At 49.2% G+C, this 18,988-nt stretch overlaps 1 protein-coding gene across 15 annotated transcripts in view; it reads left to right on the plus strand.

Moving 5' to 3' along the window:
- LOC123756175 (putative protein kinase C delta type homolog) overlaps positions 1–18,988 on the plus strand; it is a 245,601-nt gene that overhangs the window by 107,515 nt on the left and 119,098 nt on the right. For 11 of the 15 annotated variants that reach the window (XM_069336615.1, XM_069336623.1, XM_069336622.1 and 8 more), the window contains 3 exons: positions 4,767–4,798; positions 6,988–7,073; positions 12,525–12,654. In XM_069336615.1, the coding sequence (XP_069192716.1) occupies positions 4,767–4,798; positions 6,988–7,073; positions 12,525–12,654 (248 nt within the window). The remainder of the gene's footprint in view (positions 1–4,766; positions 4,799–6,987; positions 7,074–12,524; positions 12,655–18,988) is intronic. The other 4 variants (XM_069336627.1, XM_069336629.1, XM_069336628.1 and 1 more) reach the window with 1 other exon arrangement.

Below are 18,988 nucleotides of genomic sequence, written 5' to 3' on the forward strand. Positions count from 1 at the left end.
ATCATAGACCTGACTTAACACATTCAAGAGACATTAACCCATATAATAAATGACTTTGCGTGATACTCGCGTGAGACAAAATTACGATAACCCTCAATAGAGAGAGATACAAGATAAGAAAACTTTGAGAAAACTATCCCTAGTTAGGGAGTGAGACTGGTAATTGGAGCATATATGGGAGCGTTGTTCCTATAAGCTCCTCACTACTATTATATATTATAGGAACCTTTGTGTTTATGTTTACTGGTATCTGGGAGTATGAGGAGCAAGGTGTCTGGAGTATGAGGGCAAGGTGTATGGAGTATGAGGAGCAAGGTGTCTGGAGTATGAGGAGCAAGGTGTCTGGAGTATGAGGGCAAGGTGTATGGAGTATGAGGAGCAAGGTGTCTGGAGTATGAGGAGCAAGGTGTCTGGAGTATGAGGGGCAAGGTGTATGGAGTATGAGGAGCAAGGTGTCTGGAGTATGAGGAGCAAGGTGTCTGGAGTATGAGGAGCAAGGTGTCTGGAGTATGAGGAGCAAGGTGTCTGGTGTATGAGGAGCAAGGTGTCTGGAGTATGGGGAGCAGGGTGTCTGGTGTATGAGGAGCAAGGTGTCTGGAGTATGAGGAGCAAGGTGTCTGGTGTATGAGGAGCAAGGTGTCTGGTGTATGAGGAGCAAGGTGTCTGGAGTATGAGGGCAAGGTGTATGGAGTATGAGGAGCAAGGTGTCTGGTGTATGAGGAGCAAGGTGTCTGGAGTATGAGGGCAAGGTGTCTGGAGTATGAGGAGCAAGGTGTCTGGTGTATGAGGAGCAAGGTGTCTGGAGTATGAGGGCAAGGTGTCTGGTGTATGAGGAGCAAGGTGTCTGGAGTATGAGGAGCAAGGTGTCTGGTGTATGAGGAGCAAGGTGTCTGGAGTATGAGGAGCAGGGTGTCTGGAGTATGAGGAGCAAGGTGTCTGGAGTATGAGGAGCAGGGTGTCTGGAGTATGAGGAGCAAGGTGTCTGGAGTATGAGGAGCAAGGTGTCTGGAGTATGAGGAGCAAGGTGTCTGGAGTATGAGGAGCAAGGTGTCTGGAGTATGAGGAGCAAGGTGTCTGGTGTATGAGGAGTAAGGTGTCTGGAGTATGAGGAGCAAGGTGTCTGGTGTATGAGGAGCAAGGTGTCTGGAGTATGAGGAGCAGGGTGTCTGGAGTATGAGGGCAAGGTGTCTGGAGTATGAGGGGCAAGGTGTCTGGAGTATGAGGAGCAAGGTGTCTGGAGTATGAGGAGCAAGGTGTCTGGAGTATGAGGGCAAGGTGTCTGGAGTATGAGGAGCAAGGTGTCTGGTGTATGAGGAGCAAGGTGTCTGGAGTATGAGGGCAAGGTGTCTGGAGTATGAGGGGCAAGGTGTCTGGAGTATGAGGAGCAAGGTGTCTGGAGTATGAGGAGCAAGGTGTCTGGAGTATGAGGAGCAAGGTGTCTGGAGTATGAGGAGCAAGGTGTCTGGAGTATGAGGAGCAAGGTGTCTGGAATATGAGGAGCAAGGTGTCTGGAGTATGAGGGGCAAGGTGTATGGAATATGAGGAGCAAGGTGTCTGGAGTATGAGGAGCCAGGTGTATGGAGTATGAGGGGCAAGGTGTCTGGAGTATGAGGAGAAAGGTGTCTGGAGTATGAGGGGCAAGGTGTCTGGAGTATGAGGGGCAAGGTGTCTGGAGTATGAGGGGCAAGGTGTATGGAGTATGAGGAGCAAGGTGTCTGGAGTATGAGGAGCAAGGTGTCTGGAGTATGAGGGGCAAGGTGTCTGGAGTATGAGGAGCAAGGTGTATGGAGTATGAGGAGCAAGGTGTCTGGAGTATGAGGGGCAAGGTGTCTGGAGTATGAGGAGCAAGGTGTCTGGAGTATGAGGGGCAAGGTGTATGGAGTATGAGGAGCAAGGTGTCTGGAGTATGAGGAGCAAGGTGTCTGGAGTATGAGGGGCAAGGTGTATGGAGTATGAGGAGCAAGGTGTCTGGAGTATGAGGGGCAAGGTGTCTGGAGTATGAGGGGCAAGGTGTCTGGAGTATGAGGAGCAAGGTGTCTGGAGTATGAGGGGCAAGGTGTATGGAGTATGAGGGGCAAGGTGTCTTAAACCAGATAAGGAATGAGAACCCCGATACGCGTGCCCGAGTTCGATTACCTTGTCACTCAAAACTACAACTTTCCGTGTCTCCAAGTAAGGACATTGACGGAACAAGCACACACAACTCTCAGTACTTGCCTGGAACAACGACAGTGTACTTGCCAAGGACAAAGACAGTATAGTTACGTAGCACTGTAACTGTGTATTTGTCGTGTCCACTCACTTAAGGGTAACAGACAGGAGTAATAGTATATTTGTTGTATAGACACTGTATACTGTATTGTACATCTCTTCTACTGTATCGTGTCACACCTACTGTATTGTGCGTCATATTTACTGCCTCTTGTATCATACCTACTGTATTGTGTATCATACCTACTGCCTCTTGATCATACCTACTCTATTGTGTATCATACCTATTGCCTCTTGTATCATACCTACTGTATTGTGTATCATACCTACTGTATTGTGTATCATACCTACTGTATTGTGTATCATACCTACTGTATTGTGTATCATACCTACTGTATTGTGTATCATACCTACTGTATTGTGTATCATACCTACTGTATTGTGTATCATACCTACTGTATTGTGTATCATACCTACTGTATTGTGTATCTACTGTATATTATTGTTTACCATAATATAACAACGGTTCAATTCAGAGACCGAGGGCTGTTGTCACAGATATTATGACCTGGGTATAGTGACCATCACAGTAACCTGCAGGACCTGAGTATATTGACCATCACAGTAACCTGCAGGACCTGGGTATATTGTCCAGCACAGTGACCTGCAGGACCTGGGTATATTGTCCAGCACAGTAAACTGCAGGACCTGGGTATATTGTCCATCACAGTAAGCTGCAGGACCTGGGTATATTGTCCATCACAGTAAGCTGCAGGACTTGGGTATATTGTCCATCACAGTAAGCTGCAGGACCTGGGTATATTGTCCATCACAGTAAGCTGCAGGACCTGGGTATATTGTCCATCACAGTAAGCTGCAGGACCTGGGTATATTGTCCATCACAGTAAGCTGCAGGACCTGGGTATAGTGACCATCACAGTAAGCTGCAGGACCTGGGTATATTGTCCATCACAGTAAGCTGCAGGACCTGGGTATATTGTCCAGCACAGTAAGCTGCAGGACCTGGGTATAGTGACCATCACAGTAAGCTGCAGGACCTGGGTATATTGTCCATCACAGTAAGCTGCAGGACCTGGGTATATTGTCCAGCACAGTAAACTGCAGGACCTGGGTATATTGTCCAGCACAGTAAGCTGCAGGACCTGGGTATATTGTCCATCACAGTGACCTGCAGGACCTGGGTATAGTGACCATCACAGTAAACTGCAGGACCTGGGTATATTGTCCAGCACAGTAAGCTACAGGACCTGGGTATATTGTCCAGCACAGTAAGCTGCAGGACCTGGGTATAGTGACCATCACAGTAAACTGCAGGACCTGGGTATATTGTCCAGCACAGTGACCTGCAGGACCTGGGTATATTGTCCAACACAATAAGCTGCAGGACCTGGGTATATTGTCCAGCACAGTGACCTGCAGGACCTGGGTATATTGTCCAACACAATAAGCTGCAGGACCTGGGTATATTGTCCAGCACAGTGACCTGCAGCACCGTAAATACACCGTTTAAACATTATAAACTACCCATATAGCCTCCTGTAGGGGATCTTACCTTACAGTTAGTTAAACATGGAGTGTGATGTCCGTAGAGTTGTGCGTGTATCTTATGATTATGCTTCCCAAGAAGCATGCTTCCTGGGATACGATGCTTCTCCAAGGACTCAAAAGAATGCACAACTATCCTTTTTTTTAGGAAACTGTGTATTCAGGGGTCAGTGGAATCATTATTCCCAACTTGTTCAGTGTCAGAGTAGTTAACAAATGGAATGCATTAGGCAGTGATGTGGTGGAGGCTGACTCCATACACAGTTTCAAATGTAGATATGATAGAGCCCAGTAGGCTCAGGAATCTGTATACCAGTTGATTTGACAGTTGAGAGGCGGGACCAAAGAGCCAGAGCTCAACCCCCCGCAAACACAACTAGGTGAGTACAGCTAGGTGAGTACACAATGTCTGGGCTTATATGTGGTAACGAGATTGGTTCATTTTGCTTCCTGAAGAATTTTGTCAAGGTTAATCGAATGTACTTTACTAAAAGATTAATGGTCCCTTTATTGCCTCTATAATCACAACGACGTCTATGATGTACGTCAAGTGAGACTCTCTGACTGACGTACAAACGCAAACTCCTAGAATATTGTTCTAGAACAAGATATATACAATGTATACTTGTATACAATGTATATATGTATAGCCTATACAGCACCATCAGAAAGATCGGAGATTACATCAGGAAATTTGCATTTTTTTTCATACATTTGCACACACATATTGTGTCTATCCTTCACTTTCATTCACTAGGGTATTGTAGTAAGTACCTCTATAATGTATGCTGTATTATAACTAATGCTGTATTATGACTATTGTGAATACCACCCCCTGGTTCCTCCTTCCTCACTATCGCTGTTGTGAGTGGTTATCGTCTTCCAGTTAGTTCTATCTCACTGTTGTGGGTTCTGAAGCTTAGGTATTATTTTGTAGATCGATTTCAATTAAATGTTTGTAACAATTACAAATTTTCTCTGTATTTCAGGGGCTTTGGGAAGCAGGGTTACCAGTGCCAGAGTGAGTAGGTGGGGTGTTGCCCTGTCTTGTCTGTCTGTCTCTCTGTCTCTGTCTGTCTGTCTGTCTGTCTGTCTGTCTGTCTGTCTGTCTGTCTGTCTGTCTGTCTGTCTGTCTGTCCGTCTCTATGTGTCTGTGTCTCTGTCTCTCTGTGTCTGTCTCTCTGTGTCTGTGTGTCTGTCTCTCTGTCTCTCTGTGTCTGTGTGTCTGTCTTTCTGTATCTGTCTGTCTCTTTGTGTCTATCTCTATGTGTCTGTCTCTGTGTGTCTGTCTGTCTGTCTGTCTGTCTGTCTGTCTGTCTGTCTGTCTGTCTGTCTGTCTGTCTGTCTGTCTCCCTCTGTCTCTCTGTCTGTCTCTCTCTCACTATCTCTCTCTCACTCTCTCTCTCTCACTCTCTCTCTCCCGTCTCTCTCTCACTCTCTCTCTCCCGTCTCTCTCTCTCACTCTCTCTCTCTCTCTCTCTCACTCTCTCTCTCTCTCTCTCTCTCACTCTCTCTCTCTCTCTCCCTCTCTCTCTCTCTCACTCTCTCTCTCTCTCCCCCTCTCTCTCTCTCTCCCTCTCTCTCTCCCTCTCCCTCTCTCTACAACATTGCTGATGAAAGGTCACAAACACAGTATTCTTAAGTTCATTATCTAAGAACATCTGATACAATGGATCTATTTCTAATAAATCTATGAAATGCATCTTAAATTAATATACAATATACCCTTAAATAGTGTAGCCAATTACAGTAAGCTTAATGGGTTGTTGTTGTATTCTTGTAGCAGATGATACATGATACAGCCTTTGTATTATTATATTTGTATTATTATGCCAGTTTCTAGTGATTATGTTATTGTGGATATCAGGAAATCTCTATTGTATTTGTCATGGCTATCGTGCTGGCTATCTTATATACCATATATGGTATCTTATATACAATATAAGGCACTATATATGCCATTTTATATACCATATAGAGTCCTAGCCTGCCACACTATACAGTGTCCTAGCCTGCTACACCACAGTGTCCTAGCCTGCCACACTACACAGTGTCCTAGCCTGCCACACTACACAGTGTCCTAGCCTGCCACACTACACAGTGTCCTACCCTGCCATACTACACAGTGTCCTAGCCTGCCATACTACACAGTGTCCTAGCCTGCCACACTACACAGTGTCCTAGCCTGCCACACTACACAGTGTCCTAGCCTGCCACACTACACAGTGTCCTAGCCTGCCACACTACACAGTGTCCTAGCCTGCCACACTACACAGTGTCCTAGCCTGCCACACTACACAGTGTCCTAACCTGCCACACTACACAGTGTCCTAGCCTGCCACACTACAGTGTCCTAGCCTGCCACACTACACAGTGTCCTAGCCTGCCACACTACACAGTGTCCTAGCCTGCCACACTACACAGTGTCCTAGCCTGCCACACTACACAGTGTCCTAGCCTGCCACACTACACAGTGTCCTAGCCTGCCACACTACACAGTGTCCTAGCCTGCCACACTACAGTGTCCTAGCCTGCCACACTACAGTGTCCTAGCCTGCCACACTACAGTGTCCTAGCCTGCTACACTACAGTGTCCTAGCCTGCCACACTACACAGTGTCCTAGCCTGCCACACTACACAGTGTCCTAGCCTGCCACACTACACAGTGTCCTAGCCTGCCACACTACACAGTGTCCTAGCCTGCCACACTACACAGTGTCCTAGCCTGCCACACTACACAGTGTCCTAGCCTGCCACACTACACAGTGTCCTAACCTGCCACACTACACAGTGTCCTAGCCTGCCACACTACACAGTGTCCTAGCCTGCCACACTACAGTGTCCTAGCCTGCCACACTACAGTGTCCTAGCCTGCCACACTACAGTGTCCTAGCCTGCCACACTACAGTGTCCTAGCCTGCCACACCACAGTGTCCTAGCCTGCCACACCACAGTGTCCTAGCCTGCCACACTACAGTGTCCTAGCCTGCCACACTACAGTGTCCTAGCCTGCCACACCACAGTGTCCTAGCCTGCCACACTACAGTGTCCTAGCCTGCCACACTACACAGTGTGATACATCATAGTTCACAACAAACAAAAACTTGCCTCTCCAAAGCATGACGAGGGTTCCATTGCACAACAGGTTCCGTTAACGTACATATGTGAGTACTTGAAGTGTTGCTAATGTCTCCTCCCCCCCCCTTACAGTGTGCCAGTGCGCCGTCCACAAGAAATGCCATGACAAGATCCTGGGCAACTGTCCAGGCTCGGGCAAGGAGTCTCAACAGACCATAGTAAGTACCCCCAAGACACCCCAGACCTCAGTAAGTACCTCCAAGACACCCCAGACCTCAGTAAGAACCTCCAAGACACCCCAGACCTCAGTAAGTACCTCCAAGACACCCCAGACCTCAGTAAGTACCCCCAAGACACCCCAGACCTCAGTAAGTACCTCCAAGACACCCCAGACCTCAGTAAGTACCCCCAAGACACCCCAGACCTCAGTAAGTACCCCCAAGACACCCCAGACCTCAGTAAGTACCCCCCAAGACACCCCAGACCCCAGCAAGTACCCCAAGACACCCCAGACCCCAGCAAGAACCCCCAAGACACCCCAGACCTCAGTAAGTACCCCCAAGACACCCCAGACCTCAGTAAGTACCCCCCAAGACACCCCAGACCCCAGCAAGTACCCCAAGACACCCCAGACCTCAGTAAGTACCCCCAAGACACCCCAGACCTCAGTAAGTACCCCCCAAGACACCCCAGACCCCAGCAAGTACCCCAAGACACCCCAGACCCCAGCAAGTACCCCCAAGACACCCCAGACCTCAGTAAGTACCCCCAAGACACCCCAGACCTCAGTAAGTACCCCCCAAGACACCCCAGACCCCAGCAAGTACCCCAAGACACCCCAGACCTCAGTAAGTACCCCCAAGACACCCCAGACCTCAGTAAGAACCTCCAAGACTCCCCAGATCTCAGTAAGTACCCCCCCAAGACACCCCAGACCTCAGTAAGTACCCCCCAAGACACCCCAGACCTCAGTAAGTACCCCCCAAGACACCCCAGACCTCAGTAAGTACCCCCCCAAGACACCCCAGACCTCAGTAAGTACCCTCCAAGACACCCCAGACCCCAGTAAGTACCCCAAGACACCCCAGACCCCAGTAAGTACCCCAAGACACCCCAGACCCCAGTAAGTACCCCAAGACACCCCAGACCCCAGTAAGTACCCCCAAGACACCCCAGACCTCAGTAAGTACCCCCAAGACACCCCAGACCCCAGTAAGTACCCCCAAGACACCCCAGACCCCAGTAAGTACCCCCAAGACACCCCAGACCTCAGTAAGTACCCCCAAGACACCCCAGACCCCAGTAAGTACCCACCAAGACACCCCAGACCCCAGTAAGTACCCACCAAGACACCCCAGACCCCAGTAAGTACCCCCAAGACACCCCAGACCTCAGTAAGTACCCCCAAGACACCCCAGACCTCAGTAAGTACCTTCAAGACACCCCAGACCCCAGTAAGTACCCACCAAGACACCCCAGACCCCAGTAAGTACCCACCAAGACACCCCAGACCCCAGTAAGTACCCACCAAGACACCCCAGACCCCAGTAAGTACCCCCCAGACCTCAGTAAGTACCTCCAAGACACCCCAGACCTCAGTAAGTACCCCCAAGACACCCCAGACCTCAGTAAGTACCTTCAAGACACCCCAGACCCCAGTAAGTACCCACCAAGACACCCCAGACCCCAGTAAGTACCCACCAAGACACCCCAGACCCCAGTAAGTACCCACCAAGACACCCCAGACCCCAGTAAGTACCCCCCAGACCTCAGTAAGTACCTCCAAGACACCCCAGACCTCAGTAAGTACCCCCAAGACACCCCAGACCTCAGTAAGTACCCCCCAAGACACCCCAGACCCCAGCAAGTACCCCAAGACACCCCAGACCTCAGTAAGTAACCCCAAGACACCCCAGACCTCGGTAAGTACCTCCATGACACCCCAGACCTCAGTAAGTACCCCCAAGACACCCCAGACCTCAGTAAGTACCCCCAAGACACCCCAGACCTCAGTAAGTACCCCCAAGACACCCCAGACCCCAGCAAGTACCCCAAGACACAGCAGACCCCAGTAAGTACCCCCAAGACACCCCAGACCTCAGTAAGGGATCAGGCAGGGGTGAATCAGTGTCTCACCACCACCCGCGGATAGTTAAGAAGTTTCTAAGTCAATAGACCAATCCATAAACTGTATAAAATTCTCTGGATGCTTGACGTACTGTACGTTATAAAGTACGTACAGTACGTGTACGTGCTGTACGTGTTGGTGTGACTTCCCTTCACATATGACCTCAAACAATCTCACGTTAGACAAACTAACTCAGTTGTAATCTGGTTCACACTGTTCCTATTGCTTCTAATGTTGGCTGCGTCTACTCTATTTCCTGCTCGTCTTGTCCTTTCTGGGGAAACTGGCCGTCTACTGAATGACTGCTTGATACCTGCTTGGGTATCAAGCAGGTATCAAGCAGTGACTGACTTAAGGAACACCACAGAAGTCTTAAGTCTGCAGACTCAGTCTCTCTTCTGTCATGTTAAGGACTCTAAATCAACCGACTAATCCTCTTCTAAATTATTCTTTTCTGATTCTGCTCTCCACAGACGCCGTCTTGGTGAATCTGCTCTGATTGCTTGACCTTCTATGGTTTTCCAACGTCTAGAAACTGTCGTACTAAAGTGCCCTTATCCTAACCTGCCAGAGGACCCACAACGGAAAACGGGACAGTACGTGAGTTTCGCCAGCCGCTTCCATCTTGTAGTACGACGAATTTTGGCCTTAGAACGTCGCATTTTGACTTATTCTCTACCTGTTAGGAGGATTGGTTGGCATAACATGACCTACATGACCCTTAGTTCTGGCTTTGTTGTTGTTGTTGTTTAAGATTCGCTACCTGGAACCAGAAGTTCCAAGTAGCACGGGCTATGGTGAGCCCGTAGTGGATTGCTTTGTTGCTGTTGACTCTTCTCTTTCACAGTACAAACTGTGTACTGTGAAAATGCTCCAACCTTCTAAACAAACGTGATGTGACCCAGTTTTATTCCCTTTAGACTCTCCCTGCTTTCGTTCTCTTATGTTGCTCTCTCTCTTTCTCTCTTTCCCCTCTTTCTCTTAGCCATTTGACTTTCTGCAGTTTTTTTTCGTCTTTTCTGTTCACCCTTTTCCTCTACTTCTACCTTATTCCTTTACTTCTAAATCTTTCCTACAATTCAAAGTACCTTTACTTCTAAATCTTTCCTAAACTTCAAAGTACCTTTACTTCTAAATCTTTCCTAAACTTCAAAGTACCTTTACTTCTAAATCTTTCCTAAACTTCAAAGTAATTCCTATTTTACCTTATTTTCCTACTTCCTTCTTGCTATTCTTCACTTGTTCCTTCCCCCTTTACTTCTGTACTTCCACCTCCTCATTCTTTCCTTGTAAATGTCTTTCTCTTTCCCGCTTTCTTCCAGTACAAGACTTGATAATGAGACGGAGCTCCTCACTTTCCTCATTTTTCAGAGATGTGTGAGTGAGTGTGTGTGTTGGGACACTGTAGGACACACTCCAGGTATGTGTTTCTTGGGACAACATCGGCTGCAGGGAAGATATCGTGGATGTCAGTATCATGTCTCCCCTCATACACTCGACACAGTGTGTCAGTGAGGGAGTGGTAGTGAGGTGTGGTCCTCACCTGCTGGTGAGGACACTGAGGTGTCTTGAGGAGTGAGGGATGAGGAGTAGTGGTGAGGGTGTTAATTATACATTAGAGTTGATTAATACTTTCACATCATTCAACAACCAATCCACCTCACTCTCTTGTTAGGTCACAACCTCTTGAACTGGGTCACAATTAACTGTCAGAAGAGTTCCAAATGTTAGCTAAGATACAAATATAACTGGTGAGGGTATTTTGGATAGTTAACATGTAATTAATAAGTCTAAATGTAATTCTCCTGTTTCCCAATGGCCTTATTTACGTACATAGAAAATGGAACTGCATCTTGGACCTGGCCATGGTATGAACCATACTTAGTACCGAAATATAAGTCGTTTTTAATTAATTTCTTTAATGAAGATTATCTTCTGTCTCCTATAATACACAGACACACACAGACACAGACACACACAGACACACACACACACACAGACACACACACACACACACACACACACAGACACACACACACACACACACACACACACACACACACACACACACACACACACACACACACACACACACAGACACACACAGACACAGACACACACAGACACACACACACACACAGACACACACACAGGCCTTTGATACGGTACCGCACATGAGACTGCTATACAAACTTGAGAGGCAGGCAGGAGTAAGCGGAAAGGCCCTAGTATGGGTGAAGAACTACCTAACAGGAAGGAGCCAGAGGGTAATGGTAAGGGGCGAAAAGTCGGACTGGCGAACAGTAACAAGTGGAGTACCTCAAGGATCGGTGCTGGGACCAATCCTCTTTCTAATTTACGTAAATGATATGTTTACAGGAGTGGAATCATACATGTCAATGTTTGCAGATGACGCAAAATTAATGAGAAGAGTTGTGACAGACGAGGATTGTAGGATCCTCCAAGAGGACTTAAACAGGCTGCAGAGATGGTCAGGGAAATGGCTACTGGAGTTTAACACCAGTAAATGTAAAGTTATGGAAATGGGATCAGGTGACAGGAGACCAAAGGGACAGTACACAATGAAGGGGAACAGCCTACCTGTAACGATTCGAGAAAGAGACCTGGGAGTGGATGTGACACCTAATCTAACTCCTGAGGCACATATAAATAGGATAACGACAGCAGCGTACTCTACACTGGCGAAAATTAGAACTTCATTCAGAAACCTAAATGAGGAAGCTTTTAGGGCGCTTTACACTGCCTACGTGAGACCCGTCTTAGAGTATGCCGCGCCATCATGGAGCCCCCACCTGAAGAAACACATAAAGAAACTGGAGAAGGTTCAGAGGTTTGCGACGAGGCTTGTCCCAGAGCTACGAGGGATGGGATATGAAGAGCGGCTGAAGGAACTGAACCTTACGACACTAGAGAAAAGAAGGGAGAGAGGAGATATGATAGGGACATATAAAATACTCAGGGGAATTGACAAAGTGGAAATAGATGAAATGTTCACACGTAATAATAACAGAACGAGGGGACATGGGTGGAAACTGGAAACTCAGATGAGTCACAGAGATGTTAGGAAGTTTTCTTTTAGCGTGAGAGTAGTAGAAAAATGGAATGCACTTGGGGAACAGGTTGTGGAAGCAAATACTATTCATACTTTTAAAACTAGGTATGATAGGGAAATGGGACAGGAGTCATTGCTGTAAACAACCGATAGCTAGAAAGGCGGGATCCAAGAGTCAATGCTCGATCCTGCAAGCACATATAGGTGAGTACATATAGGTGAGTACACACACACACACACACACACACACACACTCACACACACAGACACACACACACACACACACACACACACACAGACACACACACACACACAGACACACACACACACACAATAGTACATGGTTCCCCCACATACCATGAACCATCCACAGGTGTGTTAATTAACTCAATATTATACCCCCACTCATCACCCAGCTATGAACCGCAACCCATCGTCTCAGGAACCTGTTTCTCTCCTATTCCACAGTACCTACGGAAACGGTTCAAGATCAACGTGCCTCACCGCTTCCACGTCAACACCTACATGTCCCCGACCTTCTGCGACCACTGTGGGTCTCTCCTGTGGGGCGTCATCAAGCAGGGCCTCAAGTGTGAGGGTGAGTACCCACTCTTAGTCCTTTTACTCACCTGCACTCAAGTGTGTGAGTCTGAGTGAGAGCTCGTCACTCTCCTGTCGAGGACGAGGGCAAGACACTTCTCGACTCGATCTCTTCACCATCGGGTCCTCTACTGCATTATAGCTGATTGGTTCTACAACCTCTGAAGTGTGTTTTGAAAGATCTTTCATGTCCTCGTTCCTTCCTGATCTTCCATCTTCACTTCAGTAAGAGTTTTCACGTCAGAAGCCTCCTGATAATTTCACGTTTTTTTTAAAGATTTGTTGCGTTTTTTGGGCTTTTTGGGCGTTTTTGTTTTTTTTTGGACTTTTTGGGCGTTTTTTGGGCTTTTTGGGCGTTTTTGTTTTTTTTTGGACTTTTTGGGCGTTTTTTGGGCAAAAGTTCGTAAGTATTAGTGGTTGCGCGAGGGCGCGTGCGCGCGGTAGCTGTTTCTCCAGCTTCTTCTTCATGTTTTCTTCTTATACGTTGAAGAAACTTTATCATCTGTGTTCTCTCGTTCTGTCTCCCTTCACTGGCACAGTCTGTTTATGCTCACGATGTCTCGCAGTATCTTTCATATCGTGATCATGTCCCATCTGACTTTTTTTCAGTGTTTGCATTCATCATCTCCTTCAATTTCCTGTCACAGTTGATCTCTAGTATTTGTGGGACTAGAAGGGTTAATAGTATTAGTGTGGTGAGTCTCCAGCTTGTGTGTGTGTCTACTTTTTTCCACTTTGAACATTGCCTCCATGTCCAACCAACACTGTCCTAAACAAGGCGTTGATTGGATATAGAATTGTATTCTATGTCATGCAAGGAGAATCATGTATTCAATGTCCTCAAGGAGTCTATGTCCTTCTTCAAGGAGAAGAATGTATTCTATGTCCTCTTACAAATAACTTTTTTTTCGCTCGTATGCGCTACGGCCACAAATTGCCGTAATAGAAAATGGAAATGCATTTTCCAAATGAAATGGACCCTAAATAGCAAGTTTTGTGTCCTCTGGTAGGTTAAGAGAGCAGCAAGTTCTCCTAAGGTTACAAAACGTCAGAAAACGGTCAATTTAAAGTGGTCTCTCCTAACCTGCCAGAGGACCCACAACAGAAAACGGGACAGTTCGTCACTTTCGCCAGTCGCTTCCATTTTCTAGTATGACGATTTTTGGCCTTATGTGACGCATACGTGCGAAAAGCGACGTTCTTGGTAGGAGGACAGGCTGTAGGAGGACAGGCTGTAGGAGGACAGGTTGTAGGAGGACAGGTTGTAGGAGGACAGGTTGTAGGAGGACAGGTTGTAGGAGGACAGGCTGTAGGAGGACAGGCTGTAGGAGGACAGGTTGTAGGAGGACAGGTTGTAGGAGGACAGGTTGTAGGAGGACAGGCTGTAGGAGGACAGGCTGTAGGAGGACAGGTTGTAGGAGGACAGGCTGTAGGAGGACAGGCTGTAGGAGGACAGGTTGTAGGAGAACAGGCTGTAGGAGGACAGGTTGTAGGAGGACAGGTTGTAGGAGGACAGGTTGTAGGAGGACAGGCTGTAGGAGGACAGGCTGTAGGAGGACAGGTTGTAGGAGGACAGGTTGTAGGAGGACAGGTTGTAGGAGGACTGGTTGTAGGAGGACAGGCTGTAGGAGGACAGGCTGTAGGAGGACAGGTTGTAGTAGGACAGGCTGTAGGAGGACAGGCTGTAGAAGGACAGGCTGTAGGAGGACAGGCTGTAGGAGGACAGGCTGTAGGAGGACAGGTTGTAGGAGGACAGGTTGTAGGAGGACAGGTTGTAGGAGGACAGGCTGTAGTAGGACAGGCTGTAGGAGGACAGGTTGTAGGAGGACAGGTTGTAGGAGGACAGGCTGTAGGAGGACAGGTTGTAGTAGGACAGGCTGTAGGAGGACAGGCTGTAGGAGGACAGGCTGTAGGAGGACAGGCTGTAGGAGGACAGGCTGTAGGAGGACAGGCTGTAGGAGGACAGGTTGTAGGAGGACAGGTTGTAGGAGGACAGGTTGTAGGAGGACAGGCTGTAGGAGGACAGGCTGTAGGAGGACAGGTTGTAGGAGGGCAGGTTGTAGGAGGACAGATTGTAGGAGGACAGGCTGTAGGAGGACAGGCTGTAGGAGGACAGGTTGTAGGAGGACAGGTTGTAGGAGGACAGGTTGTAGGAGGACAGGTTGTAGGAGGAGAGGTTGTAGGAGGACAGGTTGTAGGAGGACAGGTTGTAGGAGGACAGGTTGTAGGAGGACAGGTTGTAGGAGGACAGGTTGTAGGAGGACAGGTTGTAGTAGGACAGGCTGTAGGAGGACAGGCTGTAGGAGGACAGGCTGTAGGAGGACAGGCTGTAGGAGGACAGGCTGTAGTAGGACAGGCTGTAGGAGGACAGGTTGTAGGAGGACAGGTTGTAGGAGAACAGGCTGTAGGAGGACAGGCTGTAGGAGGACAGGCTGTAGGAGGACAGGTTGTAGGAGGACAGGTTGTAGGAGGACAGGTTGTAGGAGGACAGGTTGTAGGAGGACAGGTTGTAGGAGGACAGATTGTAGGAGGACAGGCTGTAGGAGGACAGGCTGTAGGAGGACAGGCTGTAGGAGGACAGGTTGTAGGAGGACAGGTTGTAGGAGAACAGGCTGTAGGAGGACAGGTTGTAGGAGGACAGGTTGTAGGAGGACAGGTTGTAGGAGAACAGGCTGTAGGAGGACAGGTTGTAGGAGGACAGGCTGTAGGAGGACAGGTTGTAGGAGAACAGGCTGTAGGAGGACAGGTTGTAGGAGGACAGGCTGTAGGAGGACAGGCTGTAGGAGGACAGGTTGTAGTAGGACAGGTTGTAGTAGGACAGGTTGTAGGAGGACAGGTTGTAGGAGGACAGGTTGTAGGAGGACAGGTTGTAGGACAGGTTGTAGGAGGACAGGCTGTAGGAGGACAGGTTGTAGGAGGACAGGTTGTAGGAGGACAGATTGTAGGAGGACAGGCTGTAGGAGGATAGGCTGTAGGAGGACAGGTTGTAGGAGGACAGGTTGTAGGAGAACAGGCTGTAGGAGGACAGGCTGTAGGAGGACAGGCTGTAGGAGGACAGGCTGTAGGAGGACAGGCTGTAGGAGGACAGGCTGTAGGAGGACAGGCTGTAGGAGGACAGGCTGTAGGAGGACAGGTTGTAGGAGGACAGGTTGTAGGAGGACAGGTTGTAGGAGGACAGGTTGGTTTAGGCTACTGAAGGTACTCCTGATATTTACCAGTTCGGGGCAAACTGAAATCGACATTCTGTTACCGAGTTCCTCTGGCGTCAGGTGGTGTTTAGCTTCCACCATAACCTGTTCAGGTTATGTAGAGTTCTAGGTACATGCTAGGTATACCCCCCCCCCCCCTCCCTCCCTTGACACTGGTGGCTTCTCTCCCTCCTACTTATCCTGGAGTATGAAGAGTTAGGGAAGACATGATCACCACATACAAGATTCAAGACTCTCCCACCTACTTATTTTTCCTTACAAGTAACTCCCCGTGAGACCATCCTTGTGGTACATCTAGATCTCTCAAACTCAACTCCGTTGTGTTGATTTAGGGGCGACACTCAACTCCGTTAATCAGTTTTTCTCGTAAATTTAGCATAGTCCACGTTCAAGGACACTTGATTCAGTTTTCTTTGTCACGCTGTTGACAGAAATCGAGAATATATTGGGGGGGTTTCACACTGAAGTCTTGGCTCCTGCACATCATTCAAGCAGTTTGAGGAACTCGACAGTCTGTCACAGCTAACTTACTCCCTTCCCTTCATCTTAACCAATCATGCAGTTACCGTGGCGAAGTGGTAAGACACTCGCCTGGGTTCGTATCATGGCCGGGGAGGATTGACTGGGCGCCAATCCTTAACTGTAGCCTCTGTTCACCCAGCAGTGAATGGGCACCCGGTTGTTAAGCGATTTGGCGGGTCGTATTCCGGGGAAAAAATAGGATTAAAAACCTGTCCGCAACGCTATACGCTATGCGTACAAGTGGCTGTACAAGAATGTTAGAACTCTTGTATACATAAATAAATACAAAATACAAAAAATAATAAAGTTTTATATATCAAGTACGAAAAGTGGTGGTAGGAAGGGCATTGTCAGGTGAAAGCGCCAAGCCATTACGACTATATAGCACTTGGAATGGGGTCATAATAAGGATTTGGGATGGAACGGAGGGGAAAGGAATGGTGCCCAACCACTTGGACGGTCGGGGATTGAACGCCGACCTGCATGAAGCGAGACCGTCGCTCTACCGTCCACCCCAAGTGGTTGGGCTGGTGGTAGGAGAGGACAGTGTACAAGGTAAGGTAAGCATCAGGTGGAACCACTGAGCCATTACGGGTATATATCATGGAGTGCTCACGGGCTGTTGAAATGTTCGCGCTTTGACGTTATCTTCCCCCCATATCGTTGCTGAATTTTGTTAACAACTTCGTCGTTGATCGCTATGGTGATGGTCTGGTTGTGTGTTGGGAAGAAAATGATGATGCCAGCTTTGATTGTTTGTGCGTTGTCAGTCACTGTGAAATAAATGATGTTGTCTTGCCTAAATATTGAGAACACCATGAAATCATGACTTTTCGCTAGGGGTCGGGTAAGTTCTACCATGTATTCCCTACCTTCTATTTAGATTTAATTTTGACCAAAAAGTTTTTCATATCGCTTTCCTCCGGCTTGAGAGATACTGAAAACAGTTCTAGTAATTGGGTTATGTCAGCGAGATATTAGCTGGGTTTATTGATATGAGGAGCTCATCAAAAGTCAAGTGTACCCTGATTTTTGGTGGATATACACATATATTTCAGGGCTAAAATAAACTATAAGTGTGTATAAATTGTGAAAATAGGTACAGCTCTCTGTATATATATTCCCTGTAGCCAAAGGAAAAACAAATGTTCTGGAAATAGAAGATCGAATGATAAAAAATTATTAGCTAAGTATGCCGTTGAAATTCTCTCTTGTTAAAGAAAACCATCACAAGGGACTAGTTTAGGGGAGACTAATCTTGTCTAGTGTAAACACGGCCGCTTCTGCCTCAACGTCCAATGTAACATTCGTTCATTAAATTAGTGCCATAGCGAACATATAATTATATTTAGTTGATTCAGAGAGAGAGAGAGAGAGAGAGAGAGAGAGAGAGAGAGAGAGAGAGAGAGAGAGAGAGAGAGAGAGAGAGATAGGGGGACGGATAAACTGAGAGAGAGCAAATGAGGAATAGGCCAATGTCCCCCACCACAGCCCCCTACCACAGCCCCCCCACCACAGCCTCCCCCACCACAGCCTCCCCACTACAGCCACCCCACCACAGCCTCCCCACCACAGCCTCCCCACCACAGCCCCCCCACCACAGCCTCCCCACCACAGCCTCCCAACCACAGCCCCCCCCACCACAGCCTCCCCCACCACAGCCTCCCCCACCACAGCCCCCCCCCACTACAGCCCCCCCACCACAGCCCCCCCCACCACAGCCCCCCCACCACAGCCCCCCCACCACAGTACCCCCCACCACAGCCTCCCCACCACAGTACCCCCCACCACAGCCCCCCCACCACAGCCCCCCCCCACCACAGCCCCCCCCCACCACAGCCCCCCCCACCACAGTACCCCCCACCACAGCCTCCCCACCACAGTACCCCCCACCACAGCCCCCCCACCACAGTACCCCCCACCACAGCCCCCCCACCACAGCCTCCCCACCACAGTACCCCCCACCACAGCCTCCCCACCACAGCCCCACCCCACCACAGTACCCCCCACCACAGCCCCCCCACCACAGCCCCACCCCACCACAGCCCCCCCACCACAGTACCCCCCACCACAGCCCCCCACCACAGCCTCCCCACCACAGCCACCCCACCACAGCCCCCCCACCACAGTACCCCCCACCACAGCCCCCCCACCACAGCCTCCCCACCACAGCCACCCCACCACAGTACCCCCCACTACAGTACCCCCCACCACAGCCTCCCCACCACAGCCACCCCACCACAGTACCCCCCACCACAGTACCCCCCACCACAGCCTCTCCACCACAGCCACTCCACCACAGTACCCCCCACCACAGCCTCCCCACCACAGCCTCCCCACCACAGCCACCCCACCACAGTACCCCCCACCACAGCCTCCCCACCACAGCCTCCCCACCACAGCCCCCCCACCACAGTACCCCCCACCACAGCCCCCCCCCCCCCACCACAGCCCCCCCCACCACAGCCTCCCCACCACAGCCTCCCCACCACAGTACCCCCCACCACAGTACCCCCCACCACAGCCCCCCCCACCACAGCCCCCCCCACCACAGCCCCCCCACCGTTGCTAATCTAAACTTTGGCCATCAGCTTCTTGATG

The sequence above is a fragment of the Procambarus clarkii genome, chromosome 36 (genome assembly GCF_040958095.1).
Source record: "Procambarus clarkii isolate CNS0578487 chromosome 36, FALCON_Pclarkii_2.0, whole genome shotgun sequence".
NCBI lineage: Eukaryota > Metazoa > Arthropoda > Malacostraca > Decapoda > Cambaridae > Procambarus > Procambarus clarkii.